The sequence below is a fragment of the Oncorhynchus nerka genome, linkage group LG27 (genome assembly GCF_034236695.1).
Source record: "Oncorhynchus nerka isolate Pitt River linkage group LG27, Oner_Uvic_2.0, whole genome shotgun sequence".
Lineage (NCBI taxonomy): Eukaryota > Metazoa > Chordata > Actinopteri > Salmoniformes > Salmonidae > Oncorhynchus > Oncorhynchus nerka.
The window spans coordinates 31,933,722-31,958,909 of record NC_088422.1 but is presented as its reverse complement, the minus strand read 5'-3'; the positions used below and the strand labels follow the sequence as shown (position 1 = coordinate 31,958,909).

General features: G+C 41.5%; 2 protein-coding genes across 3 annotated transcripts in view; both read left to right on the top strand.

Annotated features, from left to right (window-relative positions):
* The first annotated feature begins 75 nt into the window (after positions 1-75).
* LOC115111603 (DNA-directed RNA polymerase III subunit RPC4-like) lies at positions 76-10,564 on the top strand. Of its 2 annotated transcripts, none has more exons than XM_029637827.2 (9): positions 76-256; positions 5,163-5,331; positions 5,430-5,473; positions 8,333-8,490; positions 8,619-8,743; positions 8,842-9,010; positions 9,100-9,350; positions 9,431-9,583; positions 9,913-10,564. In XM_029637827.2, exons 2-9 carry the CDS (start codon positions 5,164-5,166, stop codon positions 10,030-10,032), a joined length of 1,188 nt encoding a protein of 395 aa, XP_029493687.1. In that variant the 5' UTR covers positions 76-256; position 5,163; the 3' UTR covers positions 10,033-10,564. The 2 variants fall into 2 exon arrangements, with proteins under 2 accessions (XP_029493687.1, XP_029493688.1); XM_029637828.2 differs by having other exon boundaries at positions 86-164.
* A 3,258-nt stretch (positions 10,565-13,822) lies between these two features.
* The window catches only part of LOC115111602 (glycerol-3-phosphate acyltransferase 4), a 43,432-nt gene continuing 32,066 nt past the window's right edge, over positions 13,823-25,188 (top strand). The window contains exons 1-2 of the mRNA XM_029637826.2: positions 13,823-13,995; positions 22,903-23,598. Coding sequence (XP_029493686.1) covers positions 23,425-23,598 — 174 coding nt within the window. The 5' untranslated portion in view covers positions 13,823-13,995; positions 22,903-23,424. The remainder of the gene's footprint in view (positions 13,996-22,902; positions 23,599-25,188) is intronic.

Genomic DNA, 25,188 nt, shown 5'->3' with positions numbered 1-25,188 from the left:
CCACTCCAGTACAGTAGGTGGCGACATGCACCCCCAACCAACCGCCATATTGAAGTAGGAGAAGAATTTCGCGCACGTGATCCGCGAATAACACAAATCTGCCAGGATTAGCAGTCATGGCGCTGTACTGCAGATAATGCCGACTTTTCTTGTTGACCAATAACGTAAGAAATCGCCACGGATTTGTTTATTGAAGGGGTGCAGTCAATTTAAACGCAATTCTCTTGGTTTGGTGAACATCTAAAGAAGCAATCAGGTAATTTGAATAAGGCAACAATATCGAAAACGCATTGTCAGAGTCATAGCTAGCTAGATAATGTAAACAGCAGGCATTGCTGACATGTGTTGAAAGTAACTCATTGATTAGCTGTTATACCAATGGCCTAACAAAAAGGTCCTGTAAAACTTGAAGAATTTGGTATCAAAGACAAACATTAAAGGCGCGCTCTGTATTAGCGCAATATATACTTTTTATGTAGCCTAACTTTACCCTTACTCTTAAGGTCCAAAGACCTTGTACGTTAGACGTGGACTGGCTCTGGCAGCCAAATACTTCATATAAACGTAAATCGATTCTTTCAATTGCGATACGGTTCTAGAAACAACGCCATAGGCGGTGCATGAGTCAAGTTTGGGGGAGTACATTTTCACCATAAAAATAAAGCATTCATAGCATAAAGCATATCATCGCATTTGCTGACTAATGTAAAAGAGCCTACTATTCGTAATGTGATGAATAGATTTGGATCGTCATGATTTAGGCTAATAATATAACTCAATCACTGTTAGTTCTGTTGGTTCCTACAAGAGCACAAAACATGTACATTCTAGCCATCTTTGAAAAGAAAGTCAGGTAAAGAGCTTTATTGTCTTAAAGGGGCAGTGTTAAAATCGCATTGTATTTGTCATTTGCACCGAATACAACAGCTTTAATAGACCTTACCGTGAAATGCTTACTTACAAGCCCTTAAACAACAATGTACTTCAAGAAATAGAGTTAATAAAATATTTACTAAATAAACTAAAGTAAAAAATTAAATCGATAGGTAACACAAGAAATGTACATAACAATAACGAGGCTATATATACCTATATACTGGTACGAGTCAATTTGTAAAGTGACATAGATAATAAACAGCAAGTAGCAGCAGTGGGGGCGGGGGAATAAAATAACAATAACAAGGCTATTAACAGGGGATACCTGTTCTCCTGCCATAACTGATTTGACAGAGAAATATCAGGTAGATAACCAATAACCAAGCTATGCTAGATAGCTTCTGTCAGCTTGGCTAAACACAAGGTCAGCGCAGGCTTTAGCCTAAGCATAGAACTGAATCACACCATACCCAAACTGGACGCGTGCCAACGTGCGCAAATTGATTTAGTCCCCCACACCAAACATGATCACGACACGCAGGTTGAGATGTCAAAACAAACTCTGAACCAATTATATAAATTTGGGGACAGGTCGAAAAGCATTAAACATTTATGCCAATTTTGCTAGCTAGCTTGCAGTTGTTAGCTAATTTGTACAGGGATATAAACGTTGAGTTATTTTACCTGAAACTCCGACAATTAATCCACACATAAAACAGTCAACCAAATCGTTTCTAGTCATCTCTTCTCCTTCAGGCTCTTTCTTCTTTGGACTTTATATGGCGATTGGCGTCTAACTTTCATAAAGGTGTATTACCACGATCGACCGACCGACCGACCTCCGTTCATCTTCAAATCATCCACGTGCCATCTCCTCATTGGTTATCTGCTTCTATAAACCAATGAGGAGATGGGAGAGGCAGGACTTGCACCGCGTTCAGCGTCACAAATAGAACTGACTTCTATTTTAGCACTTGGAAACGCAGACGCTCGTTGGCGAGCGCGAGCAGTGTAGGTGCAATGATTGACTAACATGTATGTGTACATTTATTTTGCAACGCTCACGCACGCGACGTGAGCGGTGTGGTCAGCATCTCAGGGTCCTGAGCGGTGTGGTCAGCATCTCAGGGTACTCAGCTTCTAAACTTGTTTCTTTCCATTGCAAAGCTAACTTCGCTTACCTTGCTGTACTCACTACTGCCCTTGTGTGTATCTTTGCCATTCAATCACAAACATCAAACCACACCCCCAAGACAACTCTTGTTTGCCTGCAGTCTTGGCCTTTCTTAATGAACATGGATGAAAAATGAGGCCAAATCAGGAAGTGCAGTCGCCCTTTAACAAAACTTGCCAGAAGAGATACTATGGTCTATAGGCGCTAAAGATAGTAGCGTCGATAAATGGGTTACATGCATATACACTCCCCGTCATATTTATACTCCAACATTTTGGATGTCAGATATAATGTTTAATATGAGGGAACAGTATAGAACAGTGTTTCCCAACCCTGGTCCTCGAGTTGCCCCAACAGTACACATTTATATTGTAACCCTGGACAAGCACACCTGATTCAACTTGTCAACTAATTGTCAAGCCCTCAATGAGTTGAAGTTCTTTTTTTTTTATATAAGTATTTGGACAAATTCACTTTGTGTATTAAAAGTTTAGTATTTTGTCTCCTATTCTTAGCATGCAATGACGATATCTAGCTTGTGACTCTACAAACTTGTTGGATGCATTTGCAGTTTGTTTTAATTGCTTTGGATTATGTTTTGCTCAATGAGAACTGAATGGTAAATAATGTATTATCATTTTGGAGTCACTTTTATTGTAAATAAGAATAGAAGATGCTTCGGAACACTTCTACATGAATTTGGATGCTACCACAGTGGTAACCTTAGGATTTTCTTCAGCAGCAGTGTCAAAGTTGGCGTGGGGGGTGGTGGGCATAGCTAATGGCATAGTCTCCGACCAAAATTCGAGGCCCCCTCTTGGCCGCAGAGGCAGAAATGTTGCTGTTTTAAAGTTAATTTCCTTGAATTCAACACGTTTTCCATGCTTTCAAATTGTCAGCAAAATATATATATATTTATATATACAGTGCATTTGTAAAGTATTCAGACCCCTTCACTTGTTTCACCTTTTATGTAACAGCCTTACTCTAAAATGGATTAAATATTTTTTTCCCCCCTCATCAATCTACACACATTTTTGCAAATGTATTAGAAATAAACATATCACATTTACATAAGTATTCAGACTAGGGATGCACTGTATATCGGTGAACATATCGGAAGCTTCCGATATTAGCTAAAAATGCGTGTCCCGAAGCCACTCCTGCGTTGTCTTTGCTGTATGCTTAGGGTCATTCGCCCCAGTCTGAGGTCCTGAGCGCTCTGGAGCAGGTTTTCATCAAGGATCTCTGTACTTTGCTCCGTTCATCTTTCTCTCGATCCTGACTAGTCTCTCAGTCCATGCCTCTGAAAAACAACCCCACAGCATGATGCTGCCACCACTATGCTTCACTGTAGGGTTGGTGCCAGGTTTCCTCCAGACGTGACACTTGGCATTCAGGCCAAATAGTTTAATCTTGGTTTCATCGGACCAGAGAATCTTGTTTCTCATGGTCTGAAAGTCCTTTTGGTGCCTTTTGGCAAACTCCAAGTGGGCTGTCAGGTGCCTTTTTACTGAAGAGTGGCTTCTGTCTGGTCACTCTACCATAAAGGCCTGATTTGGTGGAGTGTGCAGAGATGGTTGCCTTTCTGGTAGGTTCTCCCATCTCCACAGAGAAACTCTGGAGCTCTGTCAGAGTGACCATCAGGTTCTTGTTCACCTCCCTGACCAAGGCCCTTCTCTCCCGATTGCTCAGTTTGGCTGGGTGGTTCCAAACTTCTTCCACTTACAAATTATGGCGGCCACTGTGTTCTTGGTGACCTTCAATGCTGCAGAAGTTTTTTTTATACCCTTCCCCTGATTTGTGCCTCGACACAATCCTGTCTCGGAGCTCTACGGACAATTCCTTCGACCTCAGATGTTGCTCCACTTTTATCAAGGGGCCCAATGTGTGCCATGAAAACGCACCCTACACCACCACCACCAGCCTGCAACGTTGACACACAACATGATGGATGCATGTATTGTGGTTTCTGCCATGCCCTTGTCCTCCCATCAGCGTAAAACAGCAGGATCCAGGCTTCTTCAGTCCAGGCAATGTTTTGGTTTTCATTCCTTAGCCCACTGCAACCGCAGTTTCAGCAAAAAAAAAGAAAGAAGTGTAACTCTTTGGCTGCCATACCCCATTTGTGTCAAGGTACGATGAGTTGTGCATTCTTTTATGGGTCTTTGGGCACCAATGTTGTACTGGACTGTCAGTTGACTAACTAGCCGGTCTGTTGCTCTGCACAAGTCAGCCTCCTTTGTCCTTTTTCATCAGTGAACTGTTTTTCGACCACTGGTCTTGATTGATTTTACAGGTGACATCAATAATGGATCATAGCTTTATCCCGCATCAGTCTGTCACGGAAAGTGTTTTGTTTTGTACACTGTGTACATCATTGGTTTTGCCAAGGGCCGAGAAGATTCTTAGTTTGAGCTAGTTTCCTGCAATCCTACACATTTGCCATGAGGTTGAGAGAAAATGTGCAGTTTCTTTAGAGCCAAATTACCTGAAATTCTATATCTGAGTGACTAAAATATAATAACAAAATCAATGAGGCCTCATGCCATGACTTTTTGGGAATTTTAGATTCTCCCTGACAGTCTCTAGTTTTTTTTATTTTGGTGATTGTAGGTTCTCAAAGATATTATTGAAAAATAATTAGCTCCAATATATTTTCTACTTTATATTTGGTTTGAGTTGTTTAAGTTTACACAATGTGTTGCCATCCGAGTGGCCTGCCACTGCTAAATGAATATAGGGGAAACAATGTACCATGATTATGGATAATTATGAATGAATCCAGAATAATGATGAATGACAAAGTAAAAGGAACAATGATCATACCCCCTAAAACATTGTGACCTCCACTCTTTTTGGCAATGGTGAGAGGATAGGAGTTTTGGGGGCGCATGATCTTCAGATAAAATCGCCTGATATGAAACATTTGATCTCAAATCCAAAATGCTGGAGTATAGAGCCACATCGACACATTTTTAGCTTAACTATCCACATAAATACAGAGGAGTATAGGTGTTCTTATGAAGACTTCTTGTGAAGACTTCTTGTGTGGATAGTTGTCATCTGTTTTTAGCTTTTCAAATAAATTATTTCTAATTGCTTTGTCCAGGATGGCTGAGCCAGGCTCAAGCAACCCCGGTGGCCCTTCTCACACTCCGGCAACTCCCGGAGGGAGTGGCAGGGGTTTGGTGATGGGACGCCGGCTACCAGCTACTATCTCCCCTGGCCGTCTCCCTTCCATGCGCTCCAGAGACCTCACCCTGGGAGGTGTGAAAAAGGTAGGCTCAGTGAATTGTATACAGTGTTTAATGGTCTCACCAGAACTTTTGTATTTGTTTAACAAAGTAAATATTGACTCCCATGTTTTATCTTTCAGAAAACTTTCACCCCTAACATTATTGGCCGCAAAGCTAAAGAAGAGTAAGTTCAGTTGTTCAATCTGTGACGATATATGAAGCTCTTCCTTTGTCCTTGGTGGAACAAGAAATTGCCAATAAACTGAAGATGTCGTACAACGCTGTGTACTACTCCCTTCACAAAACAGTGCAAACTGGCCCTAACCAGAATAGAAAGAGGATTGGGAGGCCCCGGTGCACAACTGAGCAAAAGGACATGTACATTATGACTCTGGGATGCTGGCCTTTTAGGGCAGAATTCCTTTGCACAGTGTCTGTTATTTTGCCCATCTGAATCTTTTCTTTTTATTGGCTAGTCAGAGAGATGGCTTTTTCTTTGCAACTCTGCCTTGAAGGCCAGAATCCCGGAGTCGCCTCTTCAATGTTGACGTTGAGACTGGTGTTTTGCGGGTACTATTTAATGATGCTGCCAGTTGAGAACTTAAGGCGTCTTTCTCAAACTACACACTCTAATGTACTTGTCCTCTTGCTCAGTTGGGCACCGGGGCCTCCCACTCTTTCTATTCTGGTTAGGGCCAGTTTGCGCTGTTCTGTGAAGGGAGTCGTACACAGTGTTGTACGACATCTTCAATTTCTTGGCAATTTCGCATGGAATAGCCTTAATTTCTCATAACAAGAATAGCCTGACCAGTTTCAGAAGAAAGTTCTTTGTTTCTGGCCATTTTGAGCCTGTAATCGTACCCACAAATGCTGATGTTCCTGATACTCAACTAGTCTAAAAAAGGCCAGTTTTATTGCTTTAATCAGAACAACAGATTTCAGCTGTGCTAACATAATTGCAAAAGGGTTTTCTAATGATCAGTTAGCCTTTTTAAAATTATAAACTTGGATTAGGTAGCACAACGTGCCATTTGAACACAGGAGTGATGGTTGCTGATAATGGGCCTCTGTACACCTATGTAGATATTCCATATAAAAATCAGGCGTTTACAGCTGCAATAGTAATTTAAAACATGAACAATGTCTACACTGTCAATTTGATGTTACTTTAATGGAATTTGTTATAGCTTTTCTTTCAAAAACAAGGACTTTTCTAAGTGAACCCAAACTTCTGAACGGTAGTATGTGTGTATATATACAGTTGAAGTCAGAAGTTTACATACACCTTAGCCAAATACATTTAAACTCAGTTTTTCACAATTCCTGACATTTAATCCTAGTAAAAATTCCCTGTCTTAGGTCAGTTAGGATCACCACTTTATTTTAATAATATGAAATGTCAGAATAATAGTTGAGAAAATGTATTTATTTCAGCTTTTATTTCTAACATCACATTCCCAGTGGGTCAGAAGTTTACATACACTCAATTAGTATTTGGTAGCATTGCGTTTAAATTGTGTAACTTGTGTCAAACATTTTGGGTAGCCTTCCACAAGCTTCCCACAATAAGTTGGGTGAATTTTGGTTCATTCCTCCTGACAGAGCTGGTGTAACTGAGTCAGGTTTGTAGGCCTCCCTGCTTGCACACGCTTTTTCAGTTCTGCCCACAAATTTTCTATAGGATTGAGGTCAGGGCTTTGTGCTGGCCACTCCAATGCCTTGACTTTGTTGTCCTTAAGCCATTTTGCCACAACTTTGGAAGTATGCTTGGGGTCATTGTCCATTTGGAAGACCAAATTGCTTCAATATATCCACATAATTGTTCTTCCACATGATGTCATCTATTTTGTGAAGTGCACCAGTCCCTCCGGCAGCAAAGAACCCCAAAAACATGATGCTGCCACCACCGTGCTTCATGGTTGGAATGGTGTTCTTCGGCTTGCAAGCCTCCCCCTTTTTCCTCCAAACATAATGGTCATTATGGCCAAACAGTTCTATTTTTGTTTCATCAGACCAGAGGACATTTCTCCAAAAAGTACGATCTTTGTCCCCATGTGCAGTTGCAAACCGCAGTCTGGCTTTTTTATGGCAGTTTTGGAGCAGTGGCTTCTTCCTTGCTGAGCGGCCTTTCAGGTTATGTCAATATAGGACTAGTTTTACTGTGGATATAGATACTTTTGTACCTGTTTCCTCCAGCATCTTCACAAGGGCCTTTGCTGTTGTTCTGGGATTGATTTGTACTTTTCGCACCAAATTACCTTCATCTCTAGAAGACAGAACGTGTCTCCATACCTGAGCGGTATGACGGCTGCGTGGACCCATGGTGTTTATACTTGCGTACTATTGTTTGTACAGATGAATGTGCTACCTTCAGGTGTTTGGAAAATGCTCCCAACCATGAACCAGACTTGTGGAGGTCTACAAGTTTGAGTTCTTTGCTGATTTCTTTTGATTTTCCCATGATGTCAAGCAAAGAGGCACTGCATTTGAAGGTAGGCCTTGAAATGCATCCACAGGTACACCTACAATTGTCTCAAATGATGTCAATTAGCCTATCAGAAGCTTCTAAAGCAATGACATAATTTTCTGGACTTTTCCAAGCTGTTTAAAGACGCACTCAACTTAGTGTATTTTAACTTCAGACCCACTTGCAATTGTGATACAGTGAAATAATCTGTCTGTAAACAAATGTTGGAAAAATTACTTGTCATGCACAAAGTGGATGTCCTATCCGACTTGCCAAAACTAGTTTGTTAACAAGAAATGTGTGGAGTGGTTGAAAAACGAGTTTTAATGACACCAACCTAAGTGTATGTAAACTTCCGACTTCAAGTGTGTATGTTTGTGTGTGTATGTGTGTGTATGTATGTATATATATATATATATATACACACACACACACCGACCTCAAGATGAGTGCGCTAGCTGTAGGTCTGCTAAGTGACAAAAATTGAAATACAGTGCATGATTCTGAAAGTTTTCCAGCACATACTGGATCTTAGGAATGACCATATGTTGAGAGTTTGACTTTCGTCTACCATAGGCAGAAGGTTGAGGGTGGACAAAGGAGGGAGAGGAGGGAGAACGATCGGGGTCGTGAGCGAGGTGGTAGGGGCGGTCGGGGCCGGGGACGTCCAGAGGTCATCCAGTCCCACTCTATCTTTGAGCAGGGGCCTGCAGAGATGATGATTAAGAAAAGAGGTATGGCCAGGTCATTCATTCAGCTGGGATTCCATTACATGTTATATGGTGTAATATTTTGTGTAGACCATATTGATGTATTGTAATTTGTGTTTTAACCCATGAGTTTCTTCCTGTGCTCCAATCAGGTGGCTATGAAGGTGAGAGAGATGCACCAAGTGTGGGTCCCTCACCCATCATCAACATCAAGAAGGAGAAGAGGGAGACCGAGGAAGAGACCAAAGAAATTTTGCGCGCTCTGGAACGAGACAATGTGAGTCCTCCATGTACCTATGTCTCATCATGCTGTCTGCCTGTGCATTTATTCCTTGCCCACTTACTTAAAAGTAATTTTCAACTAATTTCCACCAGTTCCTGGATGACCCTCACCTAAGGAGTGATGTAAGGAGCTGTCCTGTCCAGCTGCCCCTGGCTGTGTCAGGGTGGGGATTCAAGGAGGAAAGTGATGTGACAGCCTCCTCCAAACCAGACAAGACTGAAGAGGATAGTGAGGCCATGGACGGCACAAATGCAGTCAAAGGTAACAATAATCCATGTCAGTTAAAATGAAACAATATGGCAAAACAATGGGCTCCAACTGTCTAGCCATGTGTCTCCCTCCCTCTTCAGTGAAACAGGAGCCAGAAGATGCGCTAGAGGTAAAGAAGATGGAACCCACTTTCAGACCACCACCTCTCCCTGAGCCTGAAGTTTTATCTGAGCTGCTGGAGAGCTGGAGTCAGACCAAAGAAGAGGAGCTGTTCTTCATTCAGCTTCCTGACTCCCTACCAGGGCAGCCGCCCACCCAAGAGGTCAGGCCAGTGAAGACAGAGATGCAGTCAGAGGATGGACAGTCCATGCTTTTGAAAACGGAATCTCAAGTAGGTATTTAAATATGTGGTTCAGAGAGCAAGACTACTGTGTATACGATCAGTTTCCATGTCTGTCCTCTGTGGAATAGGAGGAGCAGCAGGAGGAAAACAGTTGTCATCTGAGGGACCTGCAGGAGGGTCTGGTTGGACGGCTGTTGGTGCGGAAGTCTGGTCGGGTTCAGCTCATACTGGGGCATGTCACACTAGATGTGGCCCTGGGAACCTCGTGTGCTTTCCTCCAGGTCAGAGAGAACAACCTTTGGCTTCTCATAGTTGGTTAAAATCATATGATGCACACCAGATGATCAGTATCAGGATGATGTCACTGGAAATACTTATCTTCCATGTTTTTTACTACAAAACATAGAAACCTGCCGTTTTTATGTTGATGTTGGGGGTGGTGCTGATGTTCTTTCAACTTGATGTTGAAAGAAGTTGAATTTCCCTTTTAAATCTTCACTTCTCTGTAGTTTTATAGTTGTACAGTATGTAAACATATACATATTATTTTATGTTTGCCTTGTATGTCATTGTCTGACAAGCCCCCCCCCCCTCCCTCTAATTCCATTAGGAGCTGGTGTCAGTTGGAACAGGAGAGGGCCGGACTGGTGACTTGTCAGTGCTGGGACACATCAAACACAAATTGGTCTGCTCGCCAGACTTTGAATCCCTGTTGGAGAACAGAGTGTGACGTACCATTAGGCAATTTCTACACTACAGTGGGGACCTAATCCAGAAAGACACACAGACCATGCAGTGCTGTATCAGGTCTATAAGGACAGTAGTACCACAAGCAGACAACACCCAGATTTTTTCAGGTGTCCATTGTGGTTAATTGGTCCTGGAAAGTCGCAGAATGTGTAATAGAAAGTCAGAGCTCCTACCACTATTTTGTAAGAATAGACAGCTTGTTTACGGAACATTGTATTTATTTTTCTCTCTGCAGAAAGTGATAGGAGAATATATTTTGAGATGTGTTCTAAAAAAGATGTGCTAAGTGACTCTAATAAATGGAAGGTACAGTATTCTCTTCATGAATGTGCCAAATTCCAAATGTCCTATTCCAGTGTTATAAGCAGATCATACTATCAGGTCTATGCTCGTGAGGGATAAGTTGGAAAAGTAATATTGCCCCTGTAGTATCCTGTAAACGCATACCGAAATTACTGGATGTAAGATGACATTTTACTTGGCTGTAAGATGAATAAAAAGAACAAAGAAAAGTTCCTGTGTGCTTTATGTGTTCTTCAGACCCCTTGACTTTTTCCATATTTTACGTTACAGCCTTATACTAAAATGGATTAAATCCAAAATGTGCATCAATCAACACACAATACCCCATAATAAAAATAGCAAATGTATTAAAAAGATAAATAAAAAATAAACATAAGTATTCAGACCCTTTGCTATGAGACTTGAAATTGAGCTCAGGTTCATCCTGTTTCCATTGATCATCCTTGATGTTTCTACAACTTGATTGGAGTCCACCTGCGGTAAATTCAATTGATTGGACATGATTTGGAAAGACACACCTGTCTATAAGATCCCACAGTTGACAGTGCATGTCAGAACAAAAACCAAGCCATGAGGTCGAAGGAATTGTCCGTAGAGCTCAGAGACAGGATTGTGTCGAGGCACAAATCTGGGGAAGGGTACCTGCAGCATGGAAGGTCCCCAAGAACACAGTGGCCTCTATCATTCTTAAATGGAAGAAGCCACCAAGACTCTTCCTAGAGCTGGCCGCCCGGCCAAACTGAGCATTCGGGGGAGAAGGGCCTTGGTCAGGGAGGTGACCAAGAACCTGGAGTTCCTCTGTGGAGATGAAAGAACCTTCCAGAAGGACAACCATCTCTGCAGTACTCCACCAATCAGGCCTTTATGGTGGAGTGGCCAGACGGAAGCCACTACTCAGTAAAAGGCACATGACGGCCTGCTTGGAGTTTGCCAAAACACACCTAAAGGACTCGATGAGAAACAAGATTCTGTGGTCTGAAACCAAGATTGAACTCTTTGGCCTGAATGCCAAGCGTCACATCTGGAGGAAACCAGGCACTGCTCATCACCTGGCAATACTATACCTACAGTGAAGCAGGGTGGTGGCAGCATCATGTTGTGCGAATATTTTTCAGGGACTGGGAGACTAGACAGGATCGAGGGAAAGATGAACGGAGCAAAGTACAGAGAGATCCTTGATGAAAACCTCCTCCAGAGGACTCAGGACCTCAGACTGGCTACACTCGCATTAACATCTGCTAACCATGTGTATGTGACAAATACAATTTGATTTGAGGATCACCTTCCAATAGGACAACGGCCGTAAGCACACAGCCAAGACAACGCAGTAGTGTCTTCGGGACAAATCTCAATGTCCTTGAGTGGCCCAGCCAGAGCCCGGACTTGAACCCGATCAAACATCTCTGGAGAGACCTGAAAATAGCTGTGCAGAAACACTCCCCATCCAACCTGACAGAGCTTGCGAGGATCTGCAGAGAAGAATGGGAGAAATTCCCCATATACAGGTGTGCCAAGCTTGTAGTGTCATACCCAAGAAGACTCGAAGTTGTAATCACTGGCAAAGGTGCTTCAACAAAGTACTGAGTAAAGGGTCTGAATACTTATGTAAATGTGATATATCCGTTTGATTTTTTTATACTTTTGCAAAAATGTTTTAAAAAACTGTTTACTTTGGCATTATGGGGTATTGTGTGTAGATTGAGAGAGAGGGAAAAAAACATTTAATCAATTTTAAAGTAAGGCTGTAATGTAACAAAGTGAAAAAAGTCAAGGGGTCTGAATACTTTCTGAATGCACTGTAGGTTGGTCATCTAGGTTTGTACCTGTAGACTTTCCATCACCATGGAGAAAAACGATGCACGATATAGTAATTGAGTACATTGAGACATCAGAACAATTTATATAGCCCTTCTTACATCAGCTGATATCTCAAAGTCCTGTCCAGAAACCCAGCCTAAAAGCCCAAACAGCAAGCAATGCAGGTGTAGAAGCACGTGGCTAGGAAAAACTCCCTAGAAAGGCCAAAACCTAGGAAGAAACCTGGAGAGGAGCCAGGCTATGAGGGGTGGCCAGTCCTCTTCTGGCTGTGCCGTGCCGGGTGGCACAAAAATGACCAGCATGGTCAAATAATAATAATCACAGTAGTTGTCGAGGGTGCAGCAAGTCAGCACCTCAGGAGTAAATGTCAGTTGGCTTTTCATAGCCGATCATTAAGAGTATCTCTACCGCTCCTGCTGTCTAGAGAGTTGAAAACAGCAGGTCTGGGACAGGTAGCACGTCCGGTGAACAGGTCAGGGTTCCATAGCTGCAGGCAGAACAGTTGAAACTGGAGCAGCAGCACGGCCAGGTGGACTGAGTCATCATGCCAGGTAGTCCTGAGGCATGGTTCTAGGGCTCAGGTCCTCCGAGAAAGAAAGAGAGAATTAGAGAGAGCATACATTCACACAGGACACTGGATAAGACAGAAGTACTCCAGATATAACAGAATGACCCTAGACACATAAACTACTGCAGGTTCAGGAGACACCGTGGCCCCATCCGATGATACCCAGGGACAGGGCCAAACAGGAAGGATATAAACCCACCCATTTTGCCAAAGCACAGCCCCCACACCACTAGAGGGATATTTATTTATTTTTCCTTTATTTTACTAGGCAAGTCAGTTAAGAACAAATTCTTATTTTCAATGAGAACAGCCTGTTCTGGGGCAGAACGACAGCTCAGGGATTCGAACTTGCAACCTTTCGGTTACTAGTCCAACGCTCTAACCACTAGGCTACCCTGCCGCCCCAAGTGCCTTGTGAAGTAGCTCAGTTAGTAGAGCATGGTGCTTGCAATACTAGGGTTGTGTTTTTCAATTCCCATGGGGGACCATACGAATAAGAGTGACTACTAAAATGAAACAGGAATTAATAGACCATTTCAGTTTCACATAGAAATAAGTTGCATTTGCAAAGTATTTCAAGAAACTGGAAAACATATTAATCAAGCAAGTATTTATATATTCCACAAGTATTATCAGACTCAAATTTCAAATCCTGGTAGGTAAACACTCAAATACATTTAGTTTAAATATTTTTTTTCAGAAAAGTTGTGCACTGGGCCCAGACCAATATAGGCATCATCGGCATTGCAAAGAAGTTGCAGCACTCCCACCCCCAAACTACTTCCCGCGGCTATTTGGTTAACATTTTTAGTGTAAACCATATATTTTCAACTGTAAACCATGATGTGATATTATGATTTATATTTAGTCTAGCGTGGATTGCTTTAACTAACTAAATCAGATGTATGATTGCCCTCAATATTGGACCTACTGTTACGCGTTGCAAATGTGTCTTGTGGTCAGTACCCAGCCATGCTTCAGTGTTTCCACGTCCCACCACCAGGTGTCAGTTTAGAGACACGGAGGGAGAGTGTTTTTGTTCTTGCTGATAAACACGAGACACCAAAACCAACGAGATTATCGCAGGAACATCTGATGCGCAGCATCATAGTTCGTCCAGAAATACTTTCATCACGTTGCTTCCACGCAACTATCCGATAGCCACCGGGTGGAGACAACAATGTGAGAGGTCCGACACAAAACCCGATACAAAGACGGCTAACGTCGTTGCTGATCGGACAACCTTGGGTACCAGTGAGTACATTCATGTAACTAAACACGTTTCAGTTAATTGTTCGTATCGTGTCAACGTCGTCTTCCATGATAGAAAGCTAACGTTAGCTAGCTAGCACTCAAAACCCGACAGTTTAATATTAGCCTAGCTTGCCAGCTAGTAGTGTGATGGTTGATATATGGGGATGGATGCATGAATCGTGACACATTACTGTAGCTAGCAACTCTGTAAAATCTTAAAGCCTATCTGTTACTAATGACATCACTTTTTTGTTAAATGTATCTGCATCATTTGATCGATTATCATACGGTACAATAGCAGCCCCCTCTATTTCTACACCCCAAATAATGTAATTATACTGTAAATAGCCAGCCAGCCTAGCTAGCTATATAGCTTTCATGGCTAGCTATAACACCAGAAACGTCTGGTTAGCTGTACGTTAGTCTGATTTGATATGGCTGTGTAATACACAATTAATTGGTATGTAACTACACCCTGAAACGAATACCTGTAAAATCGTGTAAATATTCATACAAGCCATAATGTTAAATACAATTACATTTAAACGTACTATATCGGTTGTCTGTGCGGTCTGTCCGAAAGTTCAAACAATATCCAAAGGAAAGTCAACTTTTAGAGGGCATATAGATAGGTATATGGTTCGGTTAGGCACTGAGGTAAAATTTGTTTTATATTTGGATATTCGGTAACTTTACTCTCTCTTCGACAGCTATTGAACCAAGCATGACAATGAACATTTTATATTCGGAATCGGGGGAGGATGGAGAACAATCAACACATTTTTTATGTCAATAAAAAAAAAACGATTTCAAACTTTATTAAAGGTGCACTATGCAGAAATAGCTCCGCCATACCTGGTTGCTAGAATTCTAATAGTTTGCCCAATTTCAGTTTGTGACGAAACAAGCAAGTATAGTGTAGATAATCACTGTACCATTTAAACTACTGTGAAATATATTTTCCATAAACAAAAATATTTTATTTTCAGCTGTTTGAATCTAGTGTATAAAACTGGAAGTAGAAGAGCAAAAACAAAACTTAAGATCAGGAATCATAGAACAGCGCACATAGAACAGATCTACCACTTATTATTCTTGCTTTCAATGATTGACTGATCTACAACACATTCCTATATGAATTTGGTCATGTTGCCCAAAGATGTACATATGGCAGTTTTCATTATTATAATAAAATTTTAAAAAAGTGTAGATAATTCTCCATCCTCCCCTGATTTAAAATATACTATTTTCATTGTTATGGAATGCTTGGTTCAATTGTCATTGAGGAGATAACCAAATATACAATATAAAACAAATTTTACCTAGGTGCATAATCAAACTGTATAGATAGATAGAGTGCCTTCAGAAAGTATTCACACTTAGTTACTGTGTTTTGCATTTCTAGGGCATTACACACGATACCCCATAGTGTGGTGGAATTTTGTTTTTCGAAATTTGTACAAATTAAGCTGAAATGTATTGAGTCAATAACCTTTTAACCCCTTTGTTTATGGCAAGCCTAAATATGTTCAGGATTAAAAATTTGCTTAACAATTCACATAATACACTATATATACAAAAGTATGTGGATTCGGCTATTTCAGCCACACCTGTTGCTGACAGGTGTATAAAATCGAGCACACAGCCCTGCAATCTCCATAGAGAAACATTGGCAGTAGAATGTCCTTACTGAAGAGCTCAGTGACTTTCAACATGATACTGCAAGTGCTGTTATTGTGACAAGGAAACGTATAGGAGCAACAACGGCACAGCTGCGAAGTGGTAGGCCACACAAGCTCACAGAATGGGACCACCGGGTATTGAAGTGCATAGCATGTAAAAATAGTCTGTCCTTGGTTGCAACACTCACTACTGAGTTCCAAACTGCCTTTGGAAGCAACATCAAGAACAGTTCGTCGGGAGCATCATGAAATGGGTTTCCATGGCCAAGCAGCCGCACACAAGCCTAAAATCACCATGTGCAATAACAAGCATCAGCCGGAGTGGTGTAAAGCTTTCCGCCATTGGACTCTGGAGCAGTGGAAACTTGTTGTCTGGAGTGATGAATCACGCTTCACCATCTAGCAGTCTGACAGACAAATCTGGGTTTGGTGGATGCTAAGAGAACGCTTCCTGCTCCAATGCATAGTGCCAACTGTAAAGTTTGGTGGAGGAGAAATAATGGTCTGTGGCTGTTTTTCATCATTCAGGCTAGGCCCTTTAGTTCCAGTGAAGGGAAATGTTAATGCTACAGCATACGCTGGCATTCTCGACTATTCTGTGCTTCCAACTTTGTGGAAACAGTTTGGGGAAAGCCCTTTTCTGTTTCAGCATGACAATGCCCTAGTGCACAAAGTGAGTTCCATACAGAAATTATTTGTCGAGATCGGTGTGGAAGAACTTGACTGGCCTGCACAGAGCCCTGACCTCAACCCCATCAAACACCTTTGGGATGAATTGGGACGCCGACTGCGAGCCAGGCCTAATCGCCCAACATCAGTGCCCCACCTCATTAATGCTCTTGTGGCTGAATGATAGCAAGTCCCTGCAGCAATGTTCCAACATCTAGTGGAAAGCCTTTCCCAGAAGAGTGGAGGCTGTTATAGCAGCAAAGGGGGACCAACTCAATATTAATGACCATGATTTTGGAATGAGATGTTCAATGACCAGGTGTCCACATACTTTTGGTCATGTAGTGTATGTTGGATGGACTCACTCTGTGTGCATTAATAGTGTTTAACATGATTTTTGAATGACTACCTCTTCTCTGCAGCCCACACATACAATTATTAAGGTCCCTCAGTCGAGCAGTGAATTTCAAACACAGATTCAACCACAAAAATCATGGACGTTTTCCAAGGCCTCACAAATAAGAGCACCTGTTGGTAGATGGGTCAAAAACAAATACACATTGACTATCCTTTTGAGCATGGTGAAGTTATTAATTATAATTTGGATGGTGTATCAATACACCCAGTAATACAAAGAAACAGGGGACCTTCCTAACAGTTGCTGGAGAGGAAGGAAACCGCTCAGGGTTTTCACCACGAGGTCAATGGTGACTTTAAAACAGTTACAGAGTTGAATGGCTATGATAGGAGAAAACTGCAGATGGTTACCCCACAATACTGACCTAAATGACAGAATGAAAAGAAAAAAGCCTGTACAGCAGGGGTTCCCAAACGTTTTTGGCTCATGATCCAATTTTGATATCTGAAAATTCTTGAGACCCCAACTATGTGAAAAAAATGATGTAGCCTAATTATCAGCCAATGTTTAAAAAATGTATTTGGGGCTATGGCAATCAATTAAAAAACATTCTAACCATATTTCTGATTGCAAATTAGTCAGACATAAGATACATTATCTCACCAACACTAATGAGATGGGTGTGCTTGATGCATGTCGAGTCGGAGATTCTGAAAGTCAGGGGGCGTGGTTGACAGTGCGCACCTTATCTCTGCTGTCAAATCCAACTTGGATCGATATTTGGTTTTAATGCAGACAAGAGCACTGAATCTAGCTTCCCACAGATATGAGCTGGCGAAGGGTACTAAGAGTTTTATGGTGCTTTCAAAACAAATGGCAACTTGGAAAAATACAAGGTGAAATCATGACGTCAGTGATCTTCAGGTCAGAAAGTCTGAGCTCTAAAGTCGTATCCAAAAGTTTTGAGAATGACACAAATATTAATTTTCACAAAGTCTGCTGCTTCAGTGTCTAGATATTTTTGTCAGATGTTACTATGGAATACTGAAGTATAATTACAAGCATTTCATAAGTGTTAAAGGCTTTTATGCAAAGAGTCAATATTTGCAGTGTTGACCTCTGCAATCCGCCCTGGCATGCTGTCAATTAACTTCTGGGGCAGCCCATTCTTGCATAATCAATGCTTGGAGTTTGTCAGAATTTGTGGTTTTTTGTTCCCCCGCCTCTTGAGGATTGACCACAAGTTCTCAATGGGATTAAGGTCTGGGGAGTTTCCTGGCGATGGACCCAAAATATCAATGTTTTGTTCCCCGAGCCACTTAGTTATCACTTTTGCCTTATGGCAAGGTGCTCCATCATGCTGGAAAAGGCATTGTTCTTCACCAAATTCTTCCTGGATGGTTGGGAGAAGTTGCTCTCGGAGGATGTGTGTTGGTACCATTCCTTATTCATTAGGCAAAATTGTGAGTGAGCCCACTCCCTTGGCTGAGAAGCAACCCCACACGTGAATGGTCTCAGGATGCTCTACTGTTGGCATGACACAGGACTGACGGTAGCGCTCACTAGAGGTTGACCGATTATGATTTTTCAACGGCGATACCGATTATTGGAGGACCAAAAAAGCCGATACCAATTAATCAGCCAATTTTTTTGTATTTATTTATTTGTAATAATGACAATTACAACAATACTGAATGAACACTTATTTTAACTTAATATAATACATCAATAAAATCAATTTAGCCTCAAAAATGTGAAACGTGTTCAATTTGGTTTAAATAATGCAAAAACAAAGTGTTGGAGAAGAAAGTAAAAGTGCAATATGTGCTGTGTAAAAAAGCTAACGTTTAATTTCCTTGCTCAGAACATGAGAACATATGAAAGCTGGTGGTTCCTTTTAACACGAGTCTTCAATATTCCCAGGTAAGACGTTTTAGGTTGTAGTTATTATTGGAATTAAAGGACTATTTCTCTCTATAAGATTTGTATTTCATATTCTCATAGGCACTTTACTATTGCCAGTGTAACGGTATAGCGTCCATCCCTCTCCTCGCCCCTACCTGGGCTCGAACCAGGAACACATCGACAACAGCCACCCTCGAAGCAGCGTTACCCATGCAGAGCAAGGGGAACAACTACTCCAAGTCTCAGAACGAGTGACGTTTGAAACGCTATTAGTGCGCACCCCGCTAACTAGCTAGCCATTTCACATCGGTTACACCAACCTAATCTTCAGGAGTTCATAGGCTTGAAGTCATAAACAGCTCAATGCTTGAAGCACAGCAAAGAGCTGCTGGCAAAACTCATGAAAGTGCTGTTTGAATGAATGCTTACAAGCCTGCTGGTGCCTACCATCGCTCAGTCAGAAGTCAGACTGCTCTATCAAATCATACACTTAATTATAACATAATAACACAGAAATACGAGCCTTTGGTCATTAAAATGGTAGAATCCGGAAACGATCATTTCGAAAACAAAACGTTTATTCTTTCAGTGAAATACGGAACTGTTCCGTATTTTATCTAACGGATGGCATCCCTAAGTCTAAATATTGCTGTTACATTGTACAACCATCAATGTTATGTCATAATTATGTACAATTCTGGCAAATTAACTACGTTCTTTGTTAGGAATAAATGGACTTCACACAGTTCGCAATGAGCCAGGAGACCCAAACTGCTGCATATACCCTGACTGCTTGCACGGAACACAAGAGAAATGACACAATTTTCCTAGTTATAAGAAATTCATTTTAGAAGACAATATTAACTAAATATGCAGGTTTAAAAATATATACTTGTCTATTGATTTTAAAGAAAGGCATTGATGTTTATGGTTAGGTACATTGGTGCAACGACAGTGCTTTTTTTGCAAATGCGCTTGTTAAATCACCCGTTTGTCGAAGTAGGCTGTGATTCAATGAGAAATTAACAGGCACCACATCAAATATATGCAACGCAGGATACGCTAGATAAACTAGTAATATCATCAACCATGTGTAGTTAACTAGGGATTATGTTAAGATTGATTGTTTTTTATAAGATAAGTTTAATGCTAGCTAGCAACTTACCTTGGCTTCTTGCTGCCCTCGCATAACAGGTAGTCAGCCTGCCATACAGGCTCCTTGTGGAGTGCAATGTAAGGCAGGTGGTTAGAACGTTGGACTAGTAACTGGAAGGTTGAAAAAACTAATCCCCGAGCTGACAAGGTGAAAATCTGTCGTTCTGCCCCTGAACAAGGCAGTTAACCCACCGTTCCTAGGCCGTCATTGAAAATAAGAATGTGTTCTTAACTGACTTGCCTAGTTAAATAAAGGTGTAAAAAATCTGCAAATCGGTGTCCAAAAATACAGTTTACCGATTGTTATGAAAACTTGAAATCGGCCCTAATTAATCGGCCATGCCGATTATTCTGTCGACCTCTAGCGCTCACCTTGTCTTCTCCGGACAAGCTTTTTTCCGGATGCCCCAAACAATTGGAAAGTGGATTCATCAGAGAAAATGACTACCCCAGTCCTCAACAGTCCAATCCCTGTACCTTTTTGCAGAATATCAGTCTGTTCCTGATGTTTTTCCTGGAAAGAAGTGCCCTTCTTGACTCCAGGCCATCCTCCAAACCATCCTCCTCATTGTGCGTGCTGATGCACTCACACCTGCCTGCTGCCATTCCTGAGCAAGCTCTGTACTGTTGGTGCCCCGATCCCGCAGCTGAATCAACTTTAGGAGACGATCTTGGCGTTTTCTGGACTTTCTTGGGCGCCCTGAAGCCTTCTTCACAACAATTGAACCACTCTCCTTGAAGCTCTTGATGATCCGATAAATGGTTGATTTAGGTGCAATCTTACTGGCAGCAATATCCTTGCCTGTGAAGCCCTTTTTGTGCAAAGCAATGATGACGGCATGTGTTTCCTTGCAGGTAACCATGGTTGACAGAGGAATAACAATGATTCCAAGCAGCACCCTCCTTTTGAAGCTTCCAGTCTGTTATTCGAACTCAATCAGCATGACAGAGTGATCTCCAGCCTTGTCCTTGTCAACACTCACACCTGTGTTAACCTGTTAGTACTCTAGGGGCAGTATTTCATTTTTGGATAAAAAGACGTGCCCGTTTTAAGCGCAATATTTTGTCACGAAAAGATGCTCGAATATGCTTGGAATTGATAGTTTTGGAAAGAAGAGAGTCTTACGTTTCCAGAACTGCAAAGATTTTCACTGTGAGTCCCTTAGAACAAATGCTTCGGGCAAAACCAAGATGTATGACCGACCAGGAAATGAACAGGATTTTTGAGGCTACGTTTTCCATGATCGCCTTATATGGCTGTGAATGCGACAGGAATCAACGGACACTTTATCTTGTTTCCCCAAGGTCTCTGCAGCATTGTGACGTATTTGTAGGCATATCATTGGAAGATTGACCATAAGAGACTACAATTGCCAAGTGTCCCGCTTGGGGTCTGCGTGGCATTTGGTGCGCAAAAGTCAGCTCCCAGTGTTTTTCCATTCGAATCAGACAACAAAGCAGGCTTCAAGGACGGTGCTTTCAATGGAGAGAAATATGAGAAACCACCTTCAGGATTGATTCAAACAACGTTTTCCATGTTTCAGTCGATATTATGGAGTTAATTCGGAAAAAAGTTTGACGTGTAGGTGACTGAATTTTCGGTTAGTTTTGGTAGCCAAATGCATAGTAACAAAAGGGAACGATGTGTCCTACACAAGAATCTTTCAGGAAACACTGGACATCTGCTATGTAACTGAGAGTCTCATCATTGAAACATCTGAAGTTCTTCAAAGGTAAATTATTTTATTTGATTCCTTGGCTGGTTTTTGTGAATATGTTGCGTGCTAAATGCTAACGCTAAATGCTAAGCTAGCTATCACCACTCTTACACAAATTATTGATTTTCTCTGGTTCTAAAGCATATTTTGAAAATCTGAGACGACAGGATTGTTAAGAAAAGGATAAGCTTGAGAGCAGGCATATTTATTTCATTTCATTTGCGATTTTTAGAAATCGCTAACGTTGCGTTATGAGCTTGAGGCTGTAGTAACGATACCGCATGCGGGATGGGGCGGACTATGAGGTTAACGAGAGACTCACTGACATGATGTCAGCTGGTCCTTTTGTGGCAGGGCTGAAATGCAGTGGAAATGTTTTTTGGGATTCAGTTCATTTGCATGGCAAATAGGGACTTTGCAATTAATTGCAATTCATCTGATCACTCTTCATAACATTCTGGACTATATGCAATTTGCCATCATTCAAACTGAGGCAGCAGACTTTGTGGAAATTAATATTTGTGTCATTCTCAAAACTTTTGGCCACGACTGTAGAATGAGGCCTGTGTTTCCAAGTTGGAATTCCGAGTTTGATGACTGTTCAAAAATAACCCATTACTTATGTAAATAAGTTTCTTCTGTTTTTTAAATTTTTAATACATTTGCAAAAATTTCTAAAATACTTTTTGCTTTGTCATTATGGGGTATTGTGTGTAGATTGATGAGGAAAACAAATAATTTAATACATTTTATAATACGGCTGTATTGTAACAAAATGTGGAAAACGTCAAGGGGTCTGAATACTTTCCTTATGCACTGTTTTAAGAAGCAGAAGAAGTGAAAACAGCATCATTGTCATCAACATTGTTGCTTGTGCTGCATTGACCATGCAGACTGAATGCAAGTGTCTCATGGTCAAGCATCAACAAATGCGCTCCTTGAGTGACGAGGCGCGGCTAGGTCTGTGTGGAAAGCGGCATGAAGAGGGAGAGCGGAGAGAGACGACTCATATAGCTGAGTAAACTATAGAAACAGACGTTACACACGGCGTATCACATTTAACAATCCAAACACTCAAATACCGTTATAGAAGGTAAAGTAAAAACCCCAACCGTTCTGTGCATCAATACCGGTTTACCGTAAAATACGGTATACCACCTAACCCTAGGCCAAGGTCCGGAGCCTGCTGGTTTTCTGTTCTACCTAATAATTACTTGCACACACCTGGTGTCCCAGGTCTAAATCAGTCACTGATTACAGGGGAACGATGGAATGGAACTGGCTTTGAAGTGCAGAGTTGAGTTGAAGGCCTAATACCTTTGGGACACCTGGGAGTTTTCAATGGTTGCAACCAGAGTCCTTTGCCTTTGTTAACAAACAGAGTAGACTAACCTTCTGTTTTTGTTTAAATTTCTTTCAGGTGCATGGGATGCTCAACTGAAGAGGCTTGCTACTTTTGGGTCATTTCAACACAATATTCTCAATCCCTTTCAGGCTCCAAAAACAAAGGCTTATGTTCTATTGTTGACACATTTGAAACAATTATTTTTATTTTTTGTAATTTTTTTTAGAGTAGTGCAGGATGGAATTATTATTTTTTGTTGAGTTCTTCTCAGTTTTTCATTGTCGACCAATGCACCACATTAAGTTTGAATGATAGGAAGCTAAAGAAAATAACTTGACTGGAAGGCCCAGTTGCTTTAACATATTTCTAAAGCTGGGAGAGGCAGTAACAAGATGCTGTCCTCTACAGCCATGGATTCACTGGCCAGTTGGAGGAGGAGTCTGGTCCCTCAGACGTCTTAATGAAGGCCGTGTTCTGGCTGAGAACTGAGACCAAGGTCCTAAAAGGCTAACAAGTGAGGCACTGTCCTCTCCTGCTGTTGACTTGCCTTTATATTCTGTGTAGTAGGATCCCCACACTTCCCCCTAAAGCCTCAAGATGGGCCTGTTCTTAGACTTCAACCCCTTTGATAACCTGCTGTGCATTCTCCTGGGCATCTCCTTCACGGTGTGGTTCACCTTACTGCTGGTCTTCATCATCGTGCCTGCCATCTTTGGAGTGTCCTTTGGCATTCGACAGCTCTACATGAAAACACTACTGAAGATCTTTGAGGTGAGTGTGAACCACTTGAGTGTTTGCAGGGGTTCATTGATGTTATCAGTTTCTGGTCAGAGAGGACATCACATCTGACATTTGCACATGTATGATTAATATGAATGATCACTAATGGATGCTAGGCATATACATTTCACACAACATTTATGACTGAATTAGACTTGAGTGGAGTGCATGGATTATGCTCACCGTGCAGTGATGTGGCAGTTCCCCGTGTGAACGTGCACTTGACCTAAACTGGGGCTTAGGAATGGGAATGCAGTTTTGTGTAGGTCATGCGCTTCCTCCCCATCTCCAATCCCTCACCTCCTACATCAAAGCTCCATTGTGTTAGTTCAGTTCAGGTCTGTATTTTCACTGTGCTCCATTTCCTTCCCATGAAGTCTTGCCAAACCCTTATGTTGTCACAGGGAGGTTGAGGCAGAACATGTGGTGTACACTTTATATAATGAGTGTGTAATAGCACACAAGAATAATCAATGACTCAACAATGTCATGCTTGTCAATATAATGGGCTACTGCCAAAAGAGTAAGCTTTTGATATCGATTTGTACGAAACCTTCCGCACATATTTTCCCATTGTAAAAGTGTTCAGAAAGTGACTTTTTGGACCTGAATGCCAAAACATTTGAGAGATAAAGATGCTCAAAGTTTACCATGAGACGTGTCTAAATCACTGGAAAATATTAACTATTTAGATTTATATGAGAGGTCGACCGATTAATCGGAATGGCCGATTAATTAGGGCCGATTTAAAGTTTTCATAACAATCGGAAATCGGTATTTTTGGGCACCGATTTGCCGATTTAATTTATTTTCTTTTTTTTATATACCTTTATTTAACTAGGCAAGTCAGTTAAGAACACATTCTTATTTTCAATGACGGCCTAGGAATGGTGGGTTAACTGCGTTGTTCAGGGGCAGAACGACAGATTTTCACCGTGTCAGCTCGGGGGATCCAATCTTGCAACATTACAGTTAACTAGTCTAACGCAATTAACAACCTGGCTTTCTCTCGTTGCACTCCACAAGGAGACTGACTGCCTGTTACACAAATGCAGTAAGCCAAGGTAAGTTGCTAGCTAGCATTAAACTTATCTTATAAAAAACAATCAATCATAATCACTAGTTAACTACACATGGTTGATGATATTACTAGATATTATCTAGCGTGTCCTGTGTTGCATATAATCTGACTGAGCATACAGGTATCTAAGTATCTGACTGAGCGGTGGTAGGCAGAAGCAGGCGCGTAAACAATCATTCAAACAGCACTTTCGTGCGTTTTGCAAGCAGCTCTTCTTTGTGTGTCAAGCATTGCGCTTTTTATGACTTCAAGCCTATCAACTACCGAGATGAGGCTTGTGTAACCGAAGTGAAATGGCCAGCTAGTTAGCGCGCGCTAATTGTCGTTGTGTTGCTGGTTCGAGCCCAGGGAGGAGCGAGGAGAGGGACGGAAGCTATACTGTTACACTGGCAATAGTAAAGTGCCTATAAGGACATCCAATAGTCAAAGGTTAATGAAATACAAATGGTATAGAGGGAAATAGTCCTATAATTCCTATAATAACCACAACCTAAAACTTC